At 35.5% G+C, this 27,569-nt stretch overlaps 1 protein-coding gene across 5 annotated transcripts in view; it reads left to right on the top strand.

Moving 5' to 3' along the window:
* Positions 1 to 26,397, top strand: part of TAFA2 (TAFA chemokine like family member 2) — a 180,482-nt gene extending 154,085 nt beyond the window's left edge. For 2 of the 5 annotated variants that reach the window (XR_014847172.1, XR_014847170.1), the window contains 5 exons: positions 3,090 to 3,242; positions 4,214 to 4,338; positions 16,312 to 17,187; positions 17,499 to 17,746; positions 24,230 to 26,397. Coding sequence is in view for 1 of the 5 variants with exons in the window: in XM_085044081.1 (XP_084900207.1) it covers positions 3,090 to 3,242; positions 4,214 to 4,338; positions 24,230 to 24,241 (290 nt within the window). In the remaining 4 variants the exon portion in view is untranslated. Of the gene's footprint in view, positions 1 to 3,089; positions 3,243 to 4,213; positions 4,339 to 15,532; positions 15,716 to 16,311; positions 17,188 to 17,498; positions 17,747 to 24,229 lie in introns of all 5 variants that reach the window. The other 3 variants (XR_014847173.1, XR_014847174.1, XM_085044081.1) reach the window with 3 other exon arrangements.
* The last annotated feature ends 1,172 nt before the right edge of the window (positions 26,398 to 27,569 follow it).

Genomic DNA, 27,569 nt, shown 5'->3' with positions numbered 1-27,569 from the left:
AGTGTTGTAACGTGTGTCCTTCCCGTCCCTGACCCTGCCCCCCTGACCCCTTCTGACTGGATGTGAGTCAGGACCGCCTCCCATCCCTGGAGATAAAAACCCCAGCAAGATCCAGAACGGGGCTCTTTGGTTCTGGGCTCGTATGGAACCTGTACCCTCCCTTTTCTTCCCTTCCCCCTCCTCAGTCTCCCCACTCCTCCCCTGTTTTCCACAATAAAAACACCATGGAGACCAGGAACCAAACAGCTGCCTTTCTAAACCTGCGACGCTTCTAAAAGGACCGTTTCTGACCAGCCCCACAGCTCGTGGCCATGGAATGACCATCCTGCGTGTTCCGGTTCTGGGGCAGCCCTGCCCCTGCAGCAGGGGAGAGCTGCTTTCGGTTTTGCACTGCTGCACATAAGGACCTGAAATCGCCACCTTTCCTCTCAAGGAATTTTCATTGCATACACTAGATGGTAAATAGAGACTACAGGATGGTTAGCCCAGATTTCTCAGTGCTTGGAGTATCTTTGTATACTTTGCTAGGATGTTTTGGTTTTACACCCACAAAACTTCAAAGCAGCTTTATTAAAGAATCCCCATATACTATCAATAGTATGTGGTTATTTTTTGTTCTCTTCCATTTTTCACATCGTTTCACCCTTTGAAGTCCTTTTCTGTATTGTACATGAATGTGACTCTTTCATTTCATTATATTCTTTTTTCATGAAAGTCTTAAAATGCCTGATTTTCTCCTCCTAATTTCTATAAAGAAGGCTTTTAAAATTTTGGTTTTAGTGTGAAGATTTCCCTCAGAATTTTACAATAGCTCTTTTAACTGGCTTCCATTCCTGATGGCTACTTATGTACATTGTACTTTATTTTCCCTTAATGGTTGTATTACAGCATTTCTGTAGACCCAGTAAAGAAGTGTAAAGTTATAAGCAAGTGAGGACACAAGGTTTCAGGATCAGTGATATACAGAATACAAATTAAAATATAGTGAAAGAGGAAGTGGTTTGAAGTTCTCATCCTACCACTAAATTTACTTTCTTTTGCAGATTCAGTGTCTGAGGTTTTTATGTACCTTTTTAGAAATACAATTTATTGAATTTGTGTTAGCATGAGTGGGTATTAGATGTGTAATTGCCTACCAAAATAAAAGTTAATGTGAACCTGCAAAAGATGGATGTGTTTTTTCTACTATATATATTATACATCCCCAATATATCCTAGCATATTCTTTTCCTATTCACAAATAAAAAACTTTACAAGTGTTTTATTGAGAAAAAAAGGAATGTATTTGTTTAATTAGTTTTTTTTGCATACCAGTGCATACCAGTGGAATTGTTTGGAAAACAGTTAAAAGTAATTTTTGGGGCAGCCTGTGCTATTAGCTCTAAAAAATATTTGCTCATCATCATCAAAGGTATGAAATATCAGAGACTGCAAACTTCAGGCAGATAGTATGAATTGTTTTCCTTATCCTCTATTGAATTAAAAATTACAGATAGAAAGTGAAGAAAATCAGTGCTTGTGCATAAAGAGATCTTATTTCCTCCCAGATTTTTGATTTAAATATAACATTTCAGCATACAAAAACATGATGGATCATGGGTTAATTGTTTGCAATGTGTTATAACATTCCAGCTGTAGCACGGCATGATGTGGATTATAATCAAACCTGACATAGTACAATACATTGAGTGATGATGAAGACCTCAGACTGTTCACTGGAATTTGTCATACTGAAAAATGCATAATTCCCCAATGAAATGTTTATGTTTTGTTGATGAAGACCTGGAGTCTAATTGCTGTCTGTGGCTTTTGCCTCTAGGAACATTCATGGGGTCCATAGCATACATCAGGTTTTTCTTTTCCCTTCCTCAGGCCTTTTATGATCTGACACTGTGCAATAACTGAGCAAACCCAGAGATCAATGTTGGGCTCCTGAAAGCTTACTCTTAGGGCTTTCTTCTTGAGGAAGCTCTTGCTTATTGTTTGACATTAGGGATATTAGAGGTGGCTGAAGCACTCAGTACATAGGCTTTGCATAGAGCATACAAAAAGTTAAATAGCAGCAGAAATAAAGGACACATATTGCTTCACATAATTAGTATTCCTGCCCATACCGTGTTGTAGGTCAATATCAGCTAAAGTTCAGATTTTTCTCTCTCTTACTTCTGATGGAAATGAACTTTCTCCAGGAATATCTGCTCTTGTAGAAGTAACCATTGAAAATTTAGTTAAAATTACTTTTTCTGAACTCCAGATCCTTTGGCAACTGGCTGCTGAACCAGAAAGGGCTTTTTGGGATCTCTTCTCTTAACAAATTGGTCCTCTCATTGGACTCCATTTGTATGATTCTGGTGATCAGTTAGAGCAGCATGGACAGGAGTGATAGGTACAGATATGGAATAATGAAGATTGTCCTGTTGCATCCCTTGTTTGAAAAATTTGGTTCCCCATGTTCCCACTTGTTTTGCAGTGCCAGGCAAAAAGATTTAAAGTATGATTCCTTAGTAGATTTTTTAAAAATAAATTTAAATAAAATTTTTATTTAATTTCTTTTCTTTGAGGGTTTTCCCTGTATCCTGCCAGTTGTTCTCTGCCCACCTGTAGGAAGGTTTTGGAATACCATGTCAAAGTCTGTATCTGTTCTGGGCATAAATTCTGGAAACACAGATTCTGAAAGCATATGCATGTATGGGTATTTTAGCATTGATATACTTTGATTTAAAAGTTTCATCCATAGGAAAAAAGAAAAAAAATATTAGTAGAGATACACAGCTGTTCATGGATGTCCAGAAATTAATGTAGTTTCTAGGTTTTATCTTTCTCCTTCCTGCTTCACTGGAACAGGCCCGTATGCAGCCTTGTCCAACTGTTCTTTAGCCAGTATTTTCTGCCTGACATAGTTGTACTACATTTAGAGAATAAATCAATTCTCCATTCTAGTGTTAGTACCATTGTAATTCTCATTTCATGTGTGGCAGATTGCCTTACAGAGCCAACTTTAATGCATTTCTAATTAAAAAAAAAAATCCAAACCAAAGAGTATGATGCTATTTTGCAAAGTTGTTAAATTGTTCATTTTATTTTCACAGCTCACCATGTTAAAACTGGGACCTGTGAAGTGGTGGCACTTCACAGGTGTTGCAACAAGAACAAGATAGAAGAAAGATCACAGACGGTGAAGTGTTCCTGCTTCCCTGGGCAGGTAGCAGGTACCACCCGGGCAGCTCCTTCTTGTGTTGATGGTGCGACTCCTTCTATTGCTTCCTTTCTTTGTGTTCCTAGGAGTTTTTGCTTTCTTAATGTCATCTATGAGACCCACTCCATTACAGTTAACTATTTACAGTAAGAGTAGGAAAGCACCTGTATTCTGAAAGAAATGTTCAAGGTGAATGGGAGGAAGATGGAAAAATTAATTATTTGCTATTGCTCTGTGGAAATGCGGAACAAAATTATTAGATGCCAATGAAAGAGGCCTCTTGAGAGGCTAAATTTGATCTAACTGAACGAAGACTCTTGGAGTTGTGTGAAATTCACTTAATTAAAAGTATTTAAGTAAAATCTACATGAGCATATCACTTTTTTGCCCCACAGTCTCACATCTAATTTATATATTTATCACACAGATAAAAAACCAGCAAAGAAACCAGAACAGAATTCTGTCTGATTTTTAATATTTTTAGAGTTACACTATTCCTATTCACAGTGCAATATTAGTGTAGTACTTAACATTTCTAGTGTGAGCTCATATATTTATGTTTTATTTGGGAAAATACTAGCAGATTTTTCATATCCATTTCTTTGAAAGAGTACAGGATTCACTCTTTACATGATCTCTTTAATGCTGATATGTTGTTGGCTGTCAGAGAAGCTGTAAATATGTCATCATTGGGGAATAAATTTAATCAAGCTATTCTAGGCTATATTGTAGACCAGGCAAAAGGAGAGATTCTACTTAAAACTTTTAAATCTGTCTGAGCAAGATAAAAATGAGGTTGGGAAGAAATGCTGTGAAGAGATTGAAGCACATAGAACCTTTTGCAATTTAAACCTGATTTCTTATGAAGGTTCTGAGGTGGCTGACGACCACAGACTACCTGTTGGTCAACATATTTCTAATATTTTCTTGGAAATTAAAATAAATATTGCAACGTAATGACATATCAAAGTGTCCGTTTCAACAAAATGCAAATATATTCGTTCTCCTCTCTCGTAGCTTCAATAGTGGAGCAGAAATGGTGGTGCCACATGCAACCATGTCTTGAAGGGGAGGAATGTAAAGTTCTTCCAGATCGTAAGGGATGGAGCTGTTCCTCTGGGAATAAAGTGAAAACAACTAGGGTAGGTATGATACCAACCTGACATGTTACCAACAAGTAAAAAAAAAATAAAAATTGTGCACAGGAAATTGGGTGCACATAGAAGATCTAAGTTGAGAAGACTAGAGAAGCACAGGAAGAGCGTCGTACTGGGATTGGACTTCCTGGTCCCGCACACTTTTCTCAGCATGCTTTTCAATTGCTTGAACATAGTAAGCTGTGTGCCAGACCTTCTCAGGTAAGCACTGGGGATAGTAGAGTTGATTTCTTCAACTAACAGTAATGATCATATGTATTATAATAAAATATGAATTTCTTTCTGAAATCAGTTGCACAAAGCATTTTGCTAAGCTCTTTTTTCACAGGATGGCAAACAATTGCATTTGTAGCAGTTACATGGAATTACCATGTTTCTGCATAGAAACTGCTGAATATGGTAAGCATTTGATGTGTCATTACAATATGATCTGGTTCTTTCCCTCCTATATGACTAGGATTTGCTAAAAACTTTTGACAGAGTTTCAGGGAGTTCCTTTACTGTGTTTGACACTTTTCATGTTATTGGTTCAAAATTATGTTAACAGAAATATATTTACCATTCATCATATACAATGCCTGACAACAAAGTAAACATGCTGTCATCTTTGCGTTTTAGTGGCTAAGAGAAACAGAAGAAAAACAAATTATTCAGATGAGCATTAAACACACAAACTTCCTAAAACTACAGCATTGTATCTCAGCAGGGTCAACACAGTTCTTCACCAACACACAAAAGCTCAAAATGCACTCTGAAGACACATATGCATGTGTTTAAGTATAAAAACCTTCCCCCCTACACCCCACCACACATACTCCTAATTGATTTTTCTTCTAAGTATTTAACAGCTTGTAGTGTCAGGCCATAATTTGCTAGAGTGATGTTTACTCTGTGCAGGTGTTTGAGTACCAAGATAATTTTATTGAAATCTTCTTTGCATAGACACTAAATTTCTGGTAAATTTTGGCTGGGTAAAATGTAGCATGCACTGATTGAATTATGTTCCTTCTGTTCCACAAGGAGCTCTATATGTCTCAGTTTCTGTATTTATAAGTCTCTAAAATATTTTGACATTCTTTGAAGTAAGGATGCTTCCTAAATGTTTGTTTGACAATTCCATTCCTGAATCCACTTTCAGATGTGTTTGTTCTGAATATAACCTTGCTGGAATGCTGCCCACACTTTGTACATGCCAATGCAAATTTGGTTATATGCATGTAAAATGTATGTGCATGTGTAATATAAGCAGAAGGAATAAAATAGAAGTAGAAGTAGAAATAGAAATAGAAAGAGATAAATAGAAATAGAAATAGAAATAGAAATAGAAATAGATAGAATTCTCTGTGTTTTGAAATTTGTCCTGGTTACTATTTGTCCTGGTTACTACCACATGGCACTATTAACATTACAGAATACATATCATTTTATATGTATTTAGAGTTTTTAACAAGTGAAAAGTAAAAATGTGGATCTGGATTAAAATTTTCTGTAGGAAGAAAAAGAGGTCACAAAAGGGGAAAAATCAATTATAATTGCTTTGATCAGATTTCTTCTTCAAAATTTTTCAGAATATAGGTTTCTCAGCATTGGTTGATGTTATGAAGGTTTTTCCACTGTTGGGGATCTACGGAAGTTCAAGGCTCTTGTCCTCAGGAGCTTATGCCTTTATTAGACATTTAGGTCTGTCTCTTTGCAGCTGTTGGAATTTTCTTGTTCTCTATGGTGGCGGGCAATCCTCAGGACTCATTTCATAGCTCTTCAGTAATGATGCTTTGGATAAGCCAGTCTTTTTTTATATTTGCTGTCATAAACACTCATTCAGTAGTATAACCTGTTTACAGACCTAGCACCACTAAAAGGAAAATACTATTCACCTTAAATCCCCTCTATTTGTTCTGCCTTCTAGTTTGTCCAGATATTGTATTTTTTATCCCTTCTTCTTTCATTTCCCACATAGCTGCAAAGTTGTTTTGAGACAATAGCAGACTAAAAGTTGATCTAAGTCATTGAAACCAGGTCAGTGACAGGTGAATGAAGGTCTCTATCTTTGAGATACAGGGAGTTGTGATTTTAAGAGACATCATTCTCATGGCCAGTAAAATATATATCACTATTGGAAATGTGAGGGGTTCTTTGTGTTAAGAGAATAGCTTGTTATCAAAGGGCAAGTACCAAGTACCCCAATATGTAGTTACTACCATATTTTTGTAGCTCCTCTTTCTTCTCCCCAAAGTCAATATAAATAAAAAGAAAAATTCTAAAGTGCTGTTGTTTCAAAATTCCCCCCTTTTTGTGAGTAAAAATAACTGTACTGAGAACCAGTATTAAGAAGTCATGTGTAATAAGTTTCTGACTGTCTAATGACTCACATGTGATTATCATATGTAATGTAAAAGCATAAAATAACAAAGGGAACTGAACAACTTGGGTCATTTAAGTGGATTACAGAAAAGCCTTGTCATGGCTTTCCTAAGAGGCAAAAAAACCCCAAAAAGTCTACCTTCACCCTAAAACATTTTCTGTAAGTTTGCCTCCTTCCTGTGCCAAAATCTTAACCCAATCACCTGTTGCAGTATTCTCTTCTCTTCTACAGGGATACCAAGTTCAAAGGTAGCACCTACTTTGAGTAGGGGCTTTGAGCACCATTTTGAGCTGTTAATAGTTAAGATTTATGTTAGAAATAAAACCAGGGGAGGAAGGAAGTATTTTGCTTGCCCACCTCTGTTAGCATATTTGATCTTCCTAGTGTAAAAATTATGATACCAGCTTCCTAATACTTTTGCTATTAGTCACTAAGCAAAAAGGCCAGATGAAGAAATTGAATTGATTTTTAAAAATGTGGTTTACTTGAGGCTTTGTATTTTGTTGTTATAGGGATCTAATAAGGTCATACATGAATAATGAATTAGAAGTAATATGAATGTTATTGTACTCAGAATTCAAATGTTAAGAAAGATAATTTGGAAATTATTTACTTTTAGGATGCAAAACTAGGTATTATTTTCCTGATTTGTTTGTGTATTAGTGGGAAAAGGCTGACATTAAGAATTAACCATAGGAAAGAACTGAATACAGGGAAAAAGTGTGTATGAATGAGTACTGGGTTAACTTCTGCTGATTTAGAATTGACTATTTTGGGTCTATGTAGCCTGCAGGAGAGGAAGGGGGAAAAATCCCAGTCACAACTTAGGTAAATCAGTAATTTTTTTTACTTCATATAAAGAAATGTGTGTTTGTGTTCCTGAGCATAATACTACAACAAAAGATAATGTTCATGAATACACAGGAGAATAATGAGATGTTTATGAGCATAGCTGAGATTTTATGAGGCACGTTTGGGCATTCTCCTCCAGACTGAGAAACTGTTGTGAAAAGACACAATTGATTTTTTTTCCTACATGGCTGACTTCAATTTTTGATAAATAAACACAAAAATTTTGTCACACTGCCCTCTCTAAATGATGAGAAAAATGTTTCAAAAAAGGGGAAAATAAATTTTTTTTTTACATTTGAAATACTCTTTCTTCTTACAGCCTCTTTCTAATATAATTATTTTAATTCCTGGAGCTCTCCTGCGTGTTTCCTGTCTTTTTTGGGTTTCCTTTCTTTTCTTGCAATATAAGAAAATGTCCGTATAAAACAAAGGAATTTTCTCATCAATTGAAAACTACAAAATATATCAGTATTTATGTATAAAACTGACAATGACATTAAAAAAAAATGCTCTGAGTTTGCATTAAACAGAGGAAGCCTTTACAAAGGCTGAGAACCAACATTTTGCAGTCAGGTAATGGCTGAGGAGAATGAATTATATATTTCTCTTAGTTATGGGGTATATTTCACATCAGAGGTCTCTCTCCGTAGAGGACTTTTCTCTGAATAGATCTTGATTTCAGGCTTTAGTTGTATTTTTAAGAACAGTACCTTGCCCATTATCTGTGCCTCCTGGGGTCCCAGTTCTCCAGGCATCCACCATGGGACTAGCTTGGACCATGTCATGTCTCCTGGGCAGCTCATAAACCTGTGTGTCTTTCCTGCAGAAATTAGAGAACAAGAACAAGGTAAAGTGGTATAGCCTGGGTCTCGTCTTGAGATTCTGGAGGAGGAACATGACTGAAGAACTGTGTACTTGCTCCTGGCAGTGGGAGAGGGTTCCTGGGCTGATATTTCATGAAGATGTAGACAAATATCCATTGGTATTTTTTATGTGAAAAAGTGTAGAAAAAAATAGACTATTGCAGTTTGAAGGGATCTACAATGATCCTCTAATCCAGCAACCTGAGCAAATCAGGGCTGACCAAATTAAAACGTGTCAATAATGGCATTGTCTAAATGTCTCTTAAACACTGACAGGCTTGGCCACCGCTCTAGGAAGCCTGTTCCAATGTTTGACCATCATCTTGGTAAGGAAAAGCTTCCCAGTGTTCAGTCTAATCATTCCTGGTGTAGCTTTGAACAATTGCACAGTAATTCAAAGGTATCTTGTCCTTAAGCTTTTAGTGGAACTGCTTGTGAAGCGAGGCATAGTTTAACACTAAGTTCTATTTAAAATATGTGGGCTAGAATTTACTGGATTTTATTTGGGTTAGGACTCTCTAGAGTGAGATATCTTGTCCAAGCTCTAGAGTGTCTTTTTAGTTTTAGATAGAATTGTTCAATTCCAGACAACAATTGATTTTGTTCTAAAATAAGTCAGATGAATTGTCTTCTGGAGGTGCTTATGTCCCTCAAAGAACCCAAAGGAAAACTACCATGACTAACCTAGCTTTTAATATTTATATACTTAATGTTGAATAGGAAGCAGCTGGCTTAGATAATTTAGTCCCTATGGTGTAGTCTTCAGCAGGAAGATGATAATAAAAGCCCCTTCATTCTTTGCCAGTTTGGGAAGCTTTGACCACTGTCAAATGCAATATAATATAATAGAAGTGTCAAAAATATTCATATTCTGAAGATACAGAGCTATGAGCTAAATCAGTGAATCATACTATGATGAGCATGACTAACATGTCCAGTATCTACTACTCACTAAAAGTTGGCGACCGCGGATGTTGTTTTAGAATTGTTGGTTATTAACATTATTATTACTAATAATATAAATTACAACAAGAAAAAATGAGATACATAGCAGATATTGATTATTAATCCCTGAAAATCTCTAGAAAGTGTAAGTGGGTACTGTTTTTCTGTAAACAATTGAAAGAAGTATTTTCAGTCAGGTTATAAAGGGCCATCTTTTGGAAATGAAAATCCAGCTTCTGGAAGAGCTGAGCACCCACACTTTTAAGATGGGCTGAAGGAACTGCAATTGTTGCTCTGAAAACTGGTTAAGTATTTTTAACATGTGGAGGAAAGAGCACAGCAGAGCAGAAAGAAATCAATACCTAGTGTATTACTATGTAACTATATGCCAAACCAATATTAGAAATAGAGTAATGTAATAAAATAAAGTAAATATTACAAGGGCAGAGAGAAATAAAAGAGAAATATTACAGGGCCAAAAAAAAAAAATCCATAGTGAGTATATTTATCTACATTCCAAATAAAAATCTGCATTCTAAATCAATACCAGAGATAGACAACTAGTGTGAAAAGAACAGAAATATTGCCAGGATGATGAGATCCATACTAAGAGTGTCTATACTTTCAAAAACAATACTGGAGAGAGCCTGAAGTCAGTTATTTGTAAAATTCCAATTTATCTAATTTTACATTATGGCTTCCAGAATGTAAAGGAAACTCAAAATTGAATAAGATCCTTGGAAGAAGAGAAAGTGTACTGTCCAGATACACCAACTGGCTGCACATGATGCCAAACTATGTTCATTAGGTGATCCCACTGCTCTCTGTCAATGCAGTTTTTTTGCTATTTATAAATTGTGCTTACATTTTTACCCTATCTTCTCTTTCTCACTTGCAGATGCTGGGTTGTTCTAAATTAATTGCAGCTGGTGAAAGGAGAGACAGTGATTTTATTTACTACTACCCACTACTCCCAGTGCTGTTGTAATGACTGCTTGAGTAAGACAACATAATTAATACAAGAGAGCTAAATTGTGTCGCTGGATATGAAAGGAAAATGGCATTTTTCTTGTAGCTGGTCCTGACCTAGTGTTAGCAATGCAGCAATGTGTATTGTTGGTCTGTACTTCTCCACACGAGCAACAGATCCATAGGCTCTTGAAATATTACTGGTTTTGATGCCAAAGTTAAAAAGAAATAGCACCAATGTGGTAGCTTCTTCCCTCACATTTTTTTTCCTCTTCCTCCTCCAGGTTTTTCAGAAATATCAGTAGTAATGATATATAATATTAAAAAGTAGAAATTCATCATATAAATATGATCTATGGGTTATTCCAGGATGTTTCTGGTAGGCCAGATGTGTGGTAGTTGTGGTCAGTGAATGCTAATAAGGTAGTGTATTTCTCACGTGACACGTTTTACAGTGTAAAACTGCTTCTAACATACATCACATGAAACAATTTTCCTTTTGTTTTGACCACTGTGAAATGTGAAATACTTATAGGATGGATCAATGATCTACCATGTGTCAGGTACTGGAAGTGCTTTTCCTAATATTATGTAAAGGGTTATATAATTGAGGGAACCGCCTCACTGTAAAACTGCTCTTTTCCCTTGCCTCACTTCAGAGCCTCTGTGTATAGACTCCTCAGCTCGTACCTTAATTTCAAATTAAGATTTATAGGAACAATTCACATATATATAGGGACCAGCAATACCTTGTGGTTCATAAAAATGATGTGATTACAATATAAGTGAGTGCACAGACTGTAGCAAAATATTACCCATGGAAAAGAGTGATTGCACTTGTGACAGCCTCTTTGTTGCTATGGTATCTCTTTCCATGCCTTTGGCTAATCTGTCACTAGGAGAAATTTGCAGCTGTCTCAGCATGTTTCTTGTTGCTAACTCGGAGACCACTGTATCTAATCTGTCATTAAAATAGCAGTAAGTGGTATGCACACATTTTCTAAGAATACATACAAATTTTAGCTAGTAATGGAAATTTGACATTTTCTAGGGTCAAATTGGATTTTTGTATTAATCAGTAATTCTTGTTTTGATCTAGCATCACAGTTCTTTAATTTTGAAGCTTTGTGTTTTCTGTACGGTGCCTAAACACTAACCTTTTGGGACATTTGGACATTTTGATGAAAATAGTTAGCATGCCAGCCAGCACATGTTAAAAGGAATTATCAGTATTCAGGACCTTGCAATTCACTGATTTTCCTAAAATAGCCATTATATACCAAATTTGCTTCTTTAATGTGAAGCTGGTGTGCCTAGTTCTATCCAATGAAAAGTTGTGAGTCTACGTTGGACAGGAGCGTAGGCCTACAGCTTGATAATGTTCATTTGTGGTCACAGAAATCTACACAAGTCCTTTCCACAAATGCAAATGTACTCTAAAATACCTACAAAAGACTAGTTATGGAATAAAAGATTAATAAAGTGTTTTGGTGTGAAATGCTGTAAGCAAAGTTATAGACTGAAAGGCCAGTAAAACTTGTTGGGCAGGTGAGGATAATCCAAACATTCTATTCCCAAGACATTTTCAGTCTCAAATTTTGTTTAGTTCTGTTCTGATTTTGAGTCCTATGGATACTGAAATTAGGAATGAAAGTGAGTAACACCAAAAGAGCGAATAGGTTAAAGGCAATGTTCACAGGAACAGATTTTTTGAAAAGAGGGAGCCTGATTATACATTGCCTTGCTATATCCCCCTGTGAATACACTGAGTCTTGTCTCTAGCTATTCAGAAGGGGTAATCTAATTTTTTTTTTTTTGTGAGTAGACACACTGTAATAATCATGAGAAATGGAATCTTTTGCAATTCTTTCCTCACACTCACAATGTTAGTAATACATGCTGTAGTTCACACATTTTTATCAGGGAATAGTTTTTCCGAAGGTAAGACTGCAGCTAGGATCCATTGTAAAGAACCATTTTAGCTTCTGCAGATCCTGAACATTGACAGAATTATGCTGTAATCAAAGGAAACTATTGCTGCAATAATTAAAGAAAAATGCAAATAGATTTCAGTTGCATGTCATTAATTACTAAGCGGTGATTTTTGCAACCATTACTTTCTTCTGTGTGCAAATCCTCCAATTCACCAGTCTAGCCAAGATGTTTTCTGCCTTTGTCCCAAAAGATTCAACTTGTGATTTGTTTGTTTTTTTTTAATCTTGCGCCTTGTCCTTTGCTGGCATGTTTGAGATATTGACCTCATGTCTGAAGAATAATTTACTGCCTCTGTGATGGAAAATAAGAACAAGTTCTTAAGGCTGTTTGTTAATGACTTCTAATGGTTTTCTTCACTTCATGAATTTTCCACTTTTCCAGCATCCTGACACCAAAATCAAAGATGTTTCCACTTCCATTTGCTGCTTCATTCTGCCAGTGTATTTGCCATTCACAGGTGTGCAAGAAGGGCTCTTTGAATATCTAGTAGTCTTTCTAAATTTTCTTGGAAATTTTTTGTCAGCTTCTACTATCTCAGAAATTACTGTACAAGCAGATGATATTCAAATGCCAGTATTGTGTGAATCATGCTGGCATTCTTTAAAACTAGTGCTTCTTCCTTGTCTCACCCTCCTTTGTAGTCTGTAGGGGCTTCTTTGGATCATTTCTGCAAGTCAGAAATGATACATTTCATCTCAGAGAGACCAGGGTCTTCTGAAACCTCACATTATCTGCTGCCTAAATAGCTGCAGGCAGAATTTTTGCCTCTTTTCCTGGGTATTTGGCACAGGCTTCACAAACTCTACATCACTGCTTAGTTGAAGAAATGTATGAGGGAGGGGAAAATTGTTCAAAAGGTAATACTTTCAATTCTTCAAAATAATGTAGTTTTCTTGAGGTATTTCCTTACTCATTAGGACTGTTTATAGAAAACAGGAAACCCCCATGTTGCAGCTCTGCTTTTCTGCCTTCTAATAGGGAAGGAAATGGACAAGAGAGTCAGACATACAGAGCATTCTGAGCCTACACAGTCACTGTTGGAGAAGTGAACAACTCTCAAACCAGTTGAAATAAGATTATGTAGACATTATTCCCTTGCAGGGAAAAGTCAGCATGATTTTAAATCTTAAATACTTCTCCATAATAATAATGAAGATAGTCCAATCCTTTGTGAGAACTTTTCAAAATGAAGAAAAAATTCAGACAGGAATAAGTGGAAGATTGCTGTCTATGACTAAATTAATAAAGAAGAAATTCAACATAGGCTTAATTTCTATAAGAATTTCAAAATTGTTCAATTTGTTAATGACTTGTGGTTTACTCCTTCTTCCACCCCAGTGAATGTCAAGTCAATTTCAGGAAAGACACTATTGCTGTGTGTAGAGAAAAGACTCTAAAGGACTTTCTATGTTCTATAAAATGGACTCTGAGCTTTCTTCTACTGCATTATTATTATAGACATATGATCCCTTCTCAGATCTTACAGTCCTGATTATCATCTATCACCTTCCATATCTGCAGTGATAAAAGTCATAGAGCTCTGAAGTACAGATTCTGAGTAAAGCTACAAAATTCCCAGTTCACCAGGGCTTATTTCTATGATGAAACCTGAAAAATTATATTGGCAAGATTGACCACAAGTACCCCTTCAGTTTATGAAGATCAATGAGATCTCAAAGAAGCAATGGATTGCGTCTAACCAACATGTATCTACAAACTCAGTAGTAATAGATCTGAGAATTTTAATAGAGCTGCAGTTTTGTCTCTTCAGGTTGAAGAACGTCAGAAGATAAGTTACTGATGCCAGCCATAATATCTTGTTTCTTCATCCTCAGTTCAAGCTTTGTGGCTTAGGAACATGTCCCTGACAAAGGAAGACCAAAGGAAATTATCTCTGCTCATTATGCTTCTAATTCAGGCAAATGCAATACAAAATCAGATTAGTTCTAGAATTTGGAGCTCCCTCTGTCCTGACCCCTTGTCTACTTTTCAGAGTGATCTTGGAAAATGCAAATTTATTGTCTTCAAGGCAGCATTCCAATTCCACTTGCTAATAATTGTTGTTCTTTGTCTGCAAAGTACAAAAAGAGGAACAGGAGACTTCTAGAATGCAACGGGACAAGTTTGAAGCATATTACTTGGAAAGCAAATTCCTTTTTGGAAGGTCATTAATGAAATTGCCAGAGTCCTTTCTCTTTCTCATGACCTAAAAGCACATAACTGGTCTTTACATTCCAGAAATTTGAAGGCAATAACCTCTTCTGAGTCTTTTGGCCTTTTTTTCATTACTTGAGATTTTAGAATACCAGTGTCTAATTACAATTAGCTAGTTTGATTCATTCATACGTTGTCTTAGGTCACATTCTATTTAGAAGATAATGAGAAGACAACTGGACAGGTTCTATAAGACAAATTAAATTGAATACCGCAGCAGGTTCTTTAAAAGCCTAGCATTCATTTTTTGCTTTCACAGGAAATTTCTTTTCTGTGTACTGTGAAGTTCAAAAATAATATCCAGATGACCCTGAGTACAGAGGTGTTACAGGGTGTTGTAACATTCACCTGGATGTCTCCATAATGCTCAAGCAAGAAGACATTTACTTATTAAAATGACAACACTAGTTGTTCTTTTCATCTTTGACTAAAATGACTACAACTATTAGTTGGGAATCAGCAACCATAATCTTGACTATGTCTTAGTGAAACAGACTTCATGTGTTATTTTCCTGGGCAATGAAAAATCCTTCATTTTCATCTATGACAGCCTCTGGGTAAAAAGCCCTCAAATCTTCCTTTTTCACAGTTCTATTAGGACTTGAGAAAAGATGACAGGGATTTTTCAGAAATTCTCAATTTCTGCCACCTTTCTTCTCTTTCTTATCTATATTGAAGTGATGGCATGATGGGTGCTTATACAGGAGAAAGTTAAAATTAGATTTTCTTAAAATAATTTTATATTCTCTGAATGGGTACCCACTACTCTGTCAGTACCCATTGTATAGGCTGAAATTTCTCCAAGCACAGAAAAGTCTTTTCTTCATGTGGAGATTCTAAATGGATGAAAAGAGAAAGGAAAATGATCGAAGGGTTTCAAGTTGATGACTGATTCATTGTTTTTAAGCACTTTTTTGCCTGCCTGGATATTGGTCTGCTGTTTTCTAACTTGTGTTTTAGTTGTCTTATATTCCCTCAGCTATGGCAGTATTCCTGGAGCCAAATGTGAGTGCACTTCCTCAAAATGCCAGCAATGGAAGCTGGTAAGCAAGTGGGGAAAAATCACCAGAGGAATCTCTGAAGCTTGGGACAAAGGCAGAAAACACATCAGTACTGCACTAACAGAACAGCAGGTACTCTTATAGAGAAGATAAAATTACAGGTAAGGAAATAATTTACATTTCTATTTTGAACTTGTCCACATGGCTTGTTACTCTCCATTCAAAATACCAGGAAAAAGCCCTACAGCATAACATTAGAAGAAGAAAAAATCTCAAATTTGATTAATTTAGACTGCTTGATTTTTTCAGTGGGGATAATTTGAAGCTTAGTCAGACCCCATTTCTGCAAAAATATATTAAAAGATGAAAATCCTTTATACCTATTAGACAATTTTTGAAACTCAATCTAGTTTTAAAACAAGGCTGGTTTTTTTTTTAATTTGTTTTCCTTTTTTGTATTTAGACTATAAACACGGGAAACTTCTTGTTATAGATTTTCCTTTCCAATCAAAAAAAAAGGCTTTTCTTTAGGTAAGTGAAGTCAGATAAAGCCAAAGACAGAAGGACTCTTTTCCCGTGTCTCCATCTCCACTTACTTCCTGACAGTTGAAAGGGTAACATGTCTTGTCACTATGCTTCAGTTTCCTCATATGTTGAAAGGAAGGAGGTTATTTTTATCTCCCACTTGGGATGATTAGGTGGAATAAGTGGAGTAAAAGAGAAGAAAATTATATTTATGTAATTAATTGTCTTGCAGTCTTTTATGCCGCCATGCCGCAGTCCTACTATGGAGTTGTGATCACCATAAAAACCTCAAGAGGATATATCCTTGTCTGAATTGCTGCAGTTATTATCTGTTACAGAAAGTAAAATAAGGTTTATGTTTAAGTCTTCTTTTAATGTGAAACTGTTGTCTGTAAATATTTTGTTAAGTTAAAATAATTCCACCATAAACTCAATTCTCTACCGAGTTACAGAAACACTGGGAAAAGTAGGGCATGTTCATTACAGTGGCATAACCTTTTGGAAGACAGTAATAATGAGTACATAGGAAAGACTAATGAATTGGATTTAGCCTTGATGTAACTCATAACTCTTCATCAGCTATTCCCTATCGTAATTGTCCCAGTGAGTTGTACCAATTAATTTTATTTTGTAAACTATCCAGTTCAAGGAAATATGAATACAGGACCATATTAATTTGTTTCATAGTATTCAAATATGTAGAGATTTTATTTAAGCAAGTAGTTATTGCAGTTTTGAGTTTAATCTTACATATTTCTAATTATTACATGTAGCATTATATTTAAGCTAAAAAGCCTAAAGAAAATAAAAGAAGAAAACTTAAAGAAATTTTGGTGATCTTTTGAGATGCTGTGCAACCCTTTTAAGAAGCAATCATTAACAGCAGGTGCAAAATCTACATCAAATATCTAGATGAAGAAATATCTGTCTGAATTGAATATTGTCTTTTGAAATGTGTAATGTGCCATCTCCTATTTTATGGAGTTTCCTGCAACCTTCTAATTATTATTATTTTTTTTTTCTTTAAACATATATGAGAAGAGCACACTCAAACCTCTCATTTTGAAGGAATTGTCTTCTGACTTCATGACTTGTTTCTGTATCCCAGGTCTATGCATTGACTTATTCTCAAAGAACTTTTCAATTACTGTTTTGTTATACTTAAATATTGCTGATATACTTTCAAAAATGAGTGTAATCTGTCAATTTCTATTGCTTTTTGGTTTGAATTTGGATATGTTTAAGTAATTTTAAGATCATTCACTTTTCCTAAGAGAATTTGCTCTGATTTTGCAATTTGTTTTTTCCTGCCATTTTGTGTTTTTCCTTGTAAGTGTACAAAAATTCCAACTATCCCAGTTTTGTTTTCTGTAACTAATTTCATAACAGTGTAGTACTTGACATGTGTTTGTTTCTTAGGCAAACGTGTAAAACTCCTCAAGTCCGAATGGAGAAGTAGAGAAAGGAGGTTTCTGCTGTGCCTGATGACAATTTTTGTTTTTTCCACACACAAAAAATATTCTGGCTCCATCTTGGAGCACTAGTTGTGATGAATTCTAGTCTTGGTCGGATTCTAAGGAAGGGCCAGAACGTTCGTTGAGGAATAAAGAGTCAAACCACTCCAGAAAATGTGTTCCAGCCCTGGTTTATTACTCACAGAGCAGCAGGTGTGTACAAATACAGGTTTACACAGTATTAAAGGAATTGTCATACCTTGCTCCTCATTGAAGTTGATTAGTTTGCTGCAGACATGAAATAATTGTGGCTCATTTGGGTAGAGTTTCGGTGCCTAGGAGGTTGTGCTCCTAAGCAGTCCAAGTGTCAGTTAGATACTTCTGGGAGCCTTAAAATGTCTTTCTTCACACACTCTACTTTAAAGGTTGACCCAGTTGATAAGCTCAAGTTACTTACTCTCATGGGAAAACAACAGACGTTCTGAAGAACAGCACTTGGAAGGGAAGTCCATTTTAGTACATTCAGTCTGGTGTGGCATTTGTAGTTGAAACTCAGTGTGCCCTAATGGATTACTTAAATTTCAGGAAAATCTAAGAAATGGATGTTTCCATCATATCCCTAAGATAGGCTAGAATTTGTCTATTTAATCTTAAAACTATGTTAAAGATTAGGAACTTTATAATTTACTGGAACATATGCCATGCTTTAAAGTATTTTTCCTTTACTTATTTTTCTAGTCCTATCTTTTAGATTATTGGAAGTGGGAAGCTCAATTTATATGTGAAAGGTTTCCAAAGCCTTTTAGTTTTAATTAAAATTTTTAATGCTGACTGTCTAGATCTTCAATTTGCCACCAAAAGTCTCCTGCTGAAATGATTAAGAGCAGTGGGGAAACAAGGAGTACAGAGTTTTATTTCAAATGGCATTGAATGAAAAGAGTTTTCAAAATGTTTGTCTCATTATAATGGAAGTCTTAAGCACAGGAGCTACCACCAATGCAGCTCCAATTAATCACTATGCAATAAAAATGTGAAAGAATTTTAAGGTTTTAGATGGTTATCAAAGACATGGGAACCTTTTGAGTCATGTACTGGGAAATGTTCTGTTTAATTAACAAAATGAGCTAGTCATAGGTCCTGAAGGACAGACCTGAGGATCTAGAATTCCAAATTGCTTAATAACAGGCTTGGGGACGTGTTTAGATTAATACTTTTCATACTGCAGTGCCTAAAATGAAACTAAGAGAACAATTTAAAGCTCTTGAGTCTTGACATAAAAAGTTAGGTAGGGGCAAAGTTTTATAAACAGGAATGAAACATTTGATGGCTTGAAAAAGTGTCTTCCAATATGTAACCTACTCTGAAGGTAATTGAATCCATATAGTTATCATTAACTCACAAATCACTAAAATTTTGCCTTTTTGTCATTCGCCCAAGTCAAAGAGCTGTCTGTAATACTAAAACAAGCTCCTGTGTCCTAATTAACAGTTCTCTGTTGCAGTTACCTTGAAATGTGCTTGAATCACCTTAATTTCTCAGGTTTTTGAAATGGTTCCTCCTGCTTCCAGGAACTTCCAGGAATCTAGCTTTCAGGAATCTAGCAAAAAACACCCAAATCCATACCTATTCTAAAGAGCATGTGCATGTAGTAGCCCTATTGCAGAAAGGTCCTTAACATATTTTTGTCCACTTTTCCCAATTCATTAGAACATAAATTACAGGATTATCCATCTGTGAGGAAACTGTGAACCTGTCTTTTATTAAAATTTGCAAAGTACTTCGGAGTATCATTGGTACAAGATAGTAGTGTTAGAACAGAAGAATTTTCCAGGCTTACAAATGGAACTGTTTCAGTGAATGAACATGCACAAGTGGCAATGCAAACTGTCATTTGCTTTCATAAGCCATGTATGAATGATAGTGCATGGCAAACACACTGTATGGATTTTAAAGTTCCAGGAAATAGTGTGCTTCCATCTGTTCAAAAGATGCATTTCCAACCTCAACCTCATTCTCAGAGGGCATGAGTGGAAAAAAATGCACTGGCAGATGTTTGTTTCTGGTTATATGGGCCCTTCTGTTTCTACACTGTAATATTTATATTAAGTTTTTACTACCACAACAAAGCTATTTATGTTATAGAAAAATATGACTGATATAGCCCTCTTGAGTTCATTCCTTTTTAAGAAAGGTTTGCTAACGAATCACTTTATTCACAATTTTAATAATTTGTTGTGGTCTTTTGCATACAGGATAAGAAAATACAACATTAAGGATACAAAATTATCAGAAATGTACTGCATACAAATAAGGGCTGTTTTGGTGTGGAATTTCTGTCTTTTCTCCATGACTTGGAGGTCAATCCATAGCCAGGCATTTCTTCAAGTTATTCATTATGGCTTATGTAATTCCCTGTTATTTAGCTTATCTCATGTTGGTCATTAAATAAATTTGTGAGATCCCTTTTATTTTTCCTTGAAAGCCCCATAGCATTTTTGTTTCCCAAAGGGCTTTAATATTTTATAGAAAAATGCAAGAGGTGCCAAGATGACTTTTCTTTGTCTGATGAAATTCCACTTAGCTCAGGAAGTAATTTCCTTTCTCTGTCTTATGTATCTCAGGAAAAAAAAAGAAAAGAAAGATAGCTTGAGTTTGCTTAGATGACACAGGCTATGACCACACATATTCCTATATAGTTAATGGAAGAGTTCTAATTAAAAAGGAAACCTCCAGTATTAAGTCTGTTCTGTTTCTTTGGAGAAACCTAGAACAGGGGGTCCATCATGTTGAACCATCTGGAGGGAAAACACAATGACTCAAAAATTTTCCCTTTTCTTGATTACATTTTCTTGATTACAACATCTTACATTGATATAAAGTCCTGGCTTCCTTCCAACTCTCTTCACCCACTGAAGTCTCTTCTATACTGTGCATGATGGAAAAGAGATAGAATTAAATTGCAAGGGAACACATAAAAAGGCAAGTTGCTAACTTTCAGGTGCTTGACTTTGCAAACTCAAGAGCCAGTTTTCAATATGGATTTTGTGTATCATTTATGATAAACACAGAAAAAAATAAAAAAGCTGCTGGTCAGAAAATAGTAATGTACAAGTTGTGTTATGAAATGTTCCAGCCCACACTTAATTTCAATATACCATATATTGTTATCTATTTTATTCTAACACTATTAAATAATAATTGTGTGCCTAATTTTGGATGGATACGCTATTCTGTAGTTAGCAAATGATTAGTGATATATTTGTTTCTCTGAAGAAACAGAAAATTTTTAATACCTAGTTGTGGTTCTGTAACTTTGATGTTTAGGTGCTTGAATTTAGGGAGAAGTGCTTTACTATTCAGGGAATATTCACTCAGCCATTCTTTACATCCTGTGGTCTTGATTTTCCTTCCTTCCTCTTCTAAGGCAGAAGAAAGTCCTGAGTAAAAGTATCAGACTTGGGTTTTATTGAGAATGTATTCTTATGAAACAAACAATATTATCTGTTGTATTCATCCACTGTGTGGATTTCACAATTGAGGATATTTTTCACCCACTGAGTGAGCAGCACTGGAATGGAGGTTGTCCAGAAAAATCTCTTGAGGCTGGTAGCTTTTCTAATATGATGTCATGGGGTCTTTTCATCTCTGGTCCATTATACATTACCCTGGCAAAAATGTTTTACCCAAAGACTGAGTTTGGTCTGAAGATTTAGTGCTCAGAATAATGTGGAAATCTTCAGGTGCATTTAATTACATATTGTTGTGTTAAAACAAAACAAGTGAGTCCACATACAATTATAGCAAATTTACAGCAGCCACTCACTAATTTAAATTTAAAAGTCTGCAACTGCAGAGTAATTATGCTTTAATTGCACATTTAGGACAAGAAAGTGCAGAGAATCTAATGTGGTGTATTTATGATATAACAATGATGTGAAAAATTTTATTAGTATAAAGGGAGTAATTGTGTTCCAAGAATGAACAAATTAATTCAAATCAACACCTAGGATGCTAAAGGTTTAATGTCCTTTTTTAGTTTGTATTGTTAATTTTCCATACATATTAATTATTAACTGAAAACTTGATTAGACTTGATTTGCACCTATTCAGGGTGTTACTGTTCTCTAAGGATTTTAAAGATTAGACACATACTGTTATTGGTCCCTCTTTTCCTATAAAGGCCTTTGGCACAATACCTTAATACCTTTCTTCCCAGACACTTAAATCAAATAGCATTTACTATACCCAAAACTAAGCATTTTTGGGAATACCACCACTAGATATTAGCTAAAATTTCATTGCTTCTCTGTGAAATGCCTTTAGCAACCAAGAGGTTCATTCACTCCCTGATGTTTCTGGTGTATGGATAGATAACTTCCATTAATGTTGATGTGCAATCTATGCTTGCTCATAATGAGTATTGCCATCTTACACAGAGGCAAATGTGGTCAACTGTATGTATATACGTATGTCAGTGACCTGATAGGGAGCAGAAATTTGAATGGCTATCTGCTTTTTTCTTATTTTTATCACCCATTTAATTTCTGTGACAGTGCATGTTGCTTTCCTAGGGGTGTTTTCACCACAGCATTGTGGAGCTCGGTGGGGAGTGCAGATAGGCCTGCAGATTATGTTTTTACTGAGTTTTTGTGTGATTGAAAATACATTGGCACTTCCAAACAGCCATGTAACTGAGCAGTCATGTGTGTGCAAAACCGCTCTTTTTGCTAGCTGCAATTGATCTCCTTAGCCCATGCATGGCAGAGCTGAGTGTAATAGAAATAATACATCACAGGATAGTTGATGTTGGAAGGGAGCTCTGGAAGTGCCACCCCCTTGCTCAAGCAGAGCCATCTAACGCCAGTTGCCCAGGATCAGACATCTTTTGAATATCTTCAAGAACGTAGCTGACAATTTCCCTGCGCAATCTGTGCTAGTTCTCAGTCACCCTCACAGTAAAGAATTTTTCCTGAGATGGAACTGCCTGTGTTTGTTCTCATTGCCTCTTGTCCTGCTAATGACACCACTTGAAAGGAGTCTGGCTCCATTTTCCTAGCACTCTCTCTTCACGTATTTGTACACATTTATAAGATCCCCTCTGAGCCTCCTCTTCTCCAGGTTGAACTGTTCCAGTGCTCTCACCTTTCCTCATATGAAGATGCTCCTGTGCCTTATGTGCCTCAGTGGCTCTTTACTGGATAGGTAGATAGGTAGACATATAGATGTATAGACATGTATTGCAAATGAAGCTAATAAAAATTCACCTGTATCAGAAGATGTGTATTTTACATCGTGTGGCTCAGTGGCACCTGGCTCCATGTGTAGAATTCCAGCTTTTTACAATAAAGCAAAAAATAAATAACAATAAGATGGTGCATCGGCCTTTTGAGCTTTGGTGCAGGGTACAGAAATATGTTGCCTGACTTTTAAATTAATTCTTTATTATTTTTTCAGGCAATCTTCTACTTTAGAAAGGGCCACATGAGGCTCTTTCCAACAGCAAGACCAAAGCAAAATAAGAACAGCGTAATAAATAAGCCTATGTATCATAAAAACCATGAAGCACAATTTTATTATTGCCTTCAGTGCAGTTCCTAGAAACAACTCAGTGGAGAAGGCAAACTGAAGTAATGAACTCCTTGAACAGTCTGTTTAATATTCTGTTTGTTCCACGTTTATGCTCTGCAGAGCTGACGAGCTGTATGCAAACAATTTTGCTGGGGGCAAGGAATGTTTCCTCATTAAAGGAGCATGACCCTTCTCCCTGTGATCAAAATGAAAAGCATATGCACCTTGATGTCATGAAGTGTTGTGACCATTCCAATGATCTGTTCCTCAAGCATTGGGAAGTTGTCCCCTGACATAATTTGGTATTGAAAGGTTATATGATGATTAATTGTATCCACTGACACAGCAGAAATATTCCTCAAAGTTATGTTTCTGTGATATGACAGATTTTTTTTTCTTTTAAAGTTTAAAATCCAAGTCAGTTAGAGAAAAAGTCCAATTATTGTGAAATGCTTTGTCTTCCACTCTTTCTCCGTGGTTCTTCTGTTTCACTCTTCTTTCATGTTAGGCTGGGTGAAACTGCTCTAAATTAAATCCTTGGTAATTTTGTAATTTGTGAATAACAGGATCTCTATCTCTTGTTAACGTGTGCATGAGTTGTGTCCTGTTTCTCCATTAAGTGATTATTGCTTGCTTAGATGTATTAAGCTTTTAGCAGGACGTTGCCTTTTCCAGCTGGAATGATTCTATGATTTTATGATTGTGTTGTAAAGAATCATGCAAAGAATGGAAATAAACAGCACCAGTATCAATTTCTGCATACTCAATGGCTAACATTTGAAAAACATAGTTGTTACCATAGAGAATTTTTAAAAACAACAACAAAAAAAAAAAGAATAACAGAAGACAGAAATTTGTGGGTTGGTAATTCATGATTTTATTATATTTTTAGGCATGGTCACATTTCAGTTTCTCCTAGTCAAATCCTTTTCCCACAAAGCACTTACACACACAATTTAAGTTGGGGAGAAATTCCATCTAATACCATTGGAGTTTATTAACTTATTTAAAAACAATCAGAAGAGCTTTGCTGGACAGAGATCTTACATTTCAGTCTCAGTTTCCAGTACTTCAGAAGTAGATTCATTATGCCCAGTTTTGATGTTCTGATTTTCTTTTTCTTTACAGGTAACCCGATAGCTAAAGACAAATCAAGCCGATCTCAAGGCCGATAACATTAAATACAACACATAGGAATTTCATCCCTCGAGGCAATCCTTGAAGCGAAATTTTATACTGCTGGGGTGTATCCTTCAGAATCAATTGTTTCAATGAGAACCTGGCTTGTAATCAGCAACAGCCTTGAGATCAAAACTACTGGAAAGTTATTTTGAACTTCTGTGTCACAAATATTTCAACTGATTGAACTGTGTACACTTGTAAAATTGCACTTGCTGAGGAATTTGCAGCTGTAATCATGAGCTGATATTATAAAGGTGCAGAAAAGCAGCAAACTTTTGGGTTCTCCGTTGCAGATCAGTGGCTTTTCATCTTGATGAAGTTAACCTCTGAAATGTATTGGATCCTTCACTCTAAAATGATCCCTGGTCCACTGTTCAGGTTGCTGGTGGGACTGCACACTGCTTCAATTAAATTTCTGTTGCAGAAATCATCCTCTGGCATGGCACAGTCTTAGACATTTTTATTTGTCTTCTAATCTTGCAGCTCTCAAAGGTACATATTTCAACATCTTGAAGTTGCTTTGTTATAGGAATGGAATTATATATCCATTGTTAATAATTATTGTTGACAAGTAATAGTTATCTGAATACATCAATCATATTAGAATGTATAGTCAGGTTGACATGTTTCCCTAAGGCTAAGCAACTACTGCAGCTTAACAGTTAAAGAAAGTAGTGGTCAAAACTCAATTACCACTTCCATTATAAGGCATTTTATATCTTTAAATATACATTTACATTCAGTTTGAAGGAAATGGGTGTTCCCAATATGTACTTTACTTTCCTAACCTTTAATTCATTTAAATTCACAGTAAGCAATCAATTACAGTATTTCATCCCTTTTTTATAAATATAGGCAGGGATGTAAATGAGATTTGAAATTATGATATTGGATGGTAATAATTCAGAATTTTTGTCTTTTTATTGAAAAATAAAGTCTCTTGCCTGAACCGAAGTACTGATGGATGCTTATGTAGATGTCTGCTCAGTTTGTTTGCTATAAAGGAAAAAAGTCCTAGTGCTCTCCCAGATTTACACTTAATGGGTATATTGCTTGCTTGCAGTCATCCAGTTCAGATCTGACCCTTGCCAAAATATCATTTTTTTGTTTTGTTTTGTTAGAAATTCTTGAACTTTGTGATGTGCTGTTACATGAAAAGAATCCTCAATATTTAAAGGCCTTAAGCATCTCTGAGCTTTTTTCTAAGTTATTACCGAATGTATAATTTTATACTTCATTTAATGTATATTGTACCATCTGTAATGTTGATACAAAAGAAATTTGATAATTCCTTTTAGTGACACTGCATAAACATACTACTTTACTAGAGGGAGTTCTGACTGTATGCTTTGGTGAATTGAAATGAAAGGCACACACACTTAATGGTAGTCAAAAGTACATAGAGGTAAGCTTGTTTAAGTCCTGTGCAGTTACCAAACAGAGCAAGCAAGCAAAAAACAAACAAAAACAAACCTCAACCGCCACCCCCCTCCAAAATAAACCTAAAAGAAAAGACATAGAGGGAAATTATTTTATCTTTACGAGCCACTGACGTGGCCAGTTTAGTTATATATTAAGTTCCATGATGGATGAACACCCTGTAGTGCTCTGCCTGTCACTGTAGCCCCTGCTGCTCCAAAACCATTTCATTACCTCTGCTGTATTATTGCACAGGAGAGCTTAAATAAAATAAATGACTGTTGGGAATGAAATTGAGAAGTATATTCTATCATTGTGCTGGGAAATAATGAAAGAATATTAGCAGAAAAAGATCTTATTTTCTGAATAAAATTTAATTAGAATAAACCATTTGTAGCAGAAACTAGGTATCTTGGTATTTTAGGATGGATTAGTATTATATGGATTTGTGCTAACAGGTTCAGGATGGAAGGTAATATCTTAAAGAAGTTGTCTGGGACAGTGCAAAGTGTAAATGTGCTGTTTTGTAAAATCTGAATATGGCCTCTCTTTGATCGAAAATCTATATCATGCTTCTCAATACTTGTTTTCTTTGTTTCCTTGTTCTTTAACAGCGCTGAAAATACTGTATTATATACAAGTGTAACACATGCATATCAATAAATGAAAATAAATGGATTTTCAAATATACTGAATATATTATCTGCAGTAGATTAATGTTGTGACTATTCATAGCAAGTGAATAAAATTGTAGTATAAAATGGAGTTCCCTGTATGGATGTGCACTTTGGAGATCTATTCTGTTCACTTAGGGAAAAAAATAATTTTTTAGTGAATAAGAATCTCAAAGGTTATATTAACTTTATACTTCTTCAATATACCTGAGAATATCTCCTACCACTTTGAAAGGTCCTTTTTGGAAGGAACTGATACCTATGGCAAATTCTGGGGGGTGTACTGTTGTTTTTAGGTAAGACTGAATAATTTTTTTTTTTTCTTCACAAAATCCCTAAAAATTATTATTTAGATGTTTTAAGTAGCAGCAAGACATGGTAGACAATCCTGCAACAGTAATGTTTCAGGTTAATTTGTGGAACTGTTTAAAAGAAAATTAAAAAAAGCCAGTTTGTCAGATGTGGTTGTGCACCTTGAAGCAAGCTGGGATGCACAGTTCAGGTATCCCCAGTGCCTGTTTAGTGCTGCTTTGAAAATGGAGTGTAGGTGAATGGATCAACATGTGCATTCACGTTGTAGGCACGTGAATTGCTTCAATTAAAACTTCATTCTTTATACACTACTTAGATTATTTAATCTAATTACAAAAATGATCAGGCATTAGGATCAGTGGGAAATCCATGTTACCCTTTGGTTTCAGTAATCATCAAGAAATCTGAACTGCAGAATATGCCTTCCAGTTCTGCAGTTCCAAATGATAGTGCATTGAGAGGGAAAGAAAAATCACTACCTTTTTATTACCTTTCACAATTAAATGGATTGGATCAGTTCAACAAAGCACAAAAGAGAATCCTGATATGAATCTTAATGAAAAAAATTCCATATCAGATCAAATAAATCTAAAATAGAGTTTATAAAACATTCAAGTCTAGATCTTGGTTATATCTGGTTTATTGGTTGTAATGAATGTTAAACTTTAAAACAGCACTGCTGCAGATACGGCTGTTACTACCTATAAATTCACCTATTGTGCTATATATTTTCTATTGTTGCATTTGTCCTGTATCTTTTAAATCTTGGCTCCTTCAGCTCTGCTTAAAAATGTTACTAGTGTAGCATTTCAGTACTTCACCAAAACAGTGCAGCTCTCTTTAATGTAGAATCTATATGCTTTAGGAGTGCATCAGATACA

The sequence above is a fragment of the Lichenostomus cassidix genome, chromosome 1Aa (genome assembly GCF_008360975.1).
Source record: "Lichenostomus cassidix isolate B80296 chromosome 1Aa, HeHo_3.0, whole genome shotgun sequence".
Classification (NCBI taxonomy): Eukaryota; Metazoa; Chordata; class Aves; order Passeriformes; family Meliphagidae; genus Lichenostomus; species Lichenostomus cassidix.
Note: the sequence above shows the minus strand (reverse complement) of the source record. Positions and strands in the feature narration are given on the sequence as shown.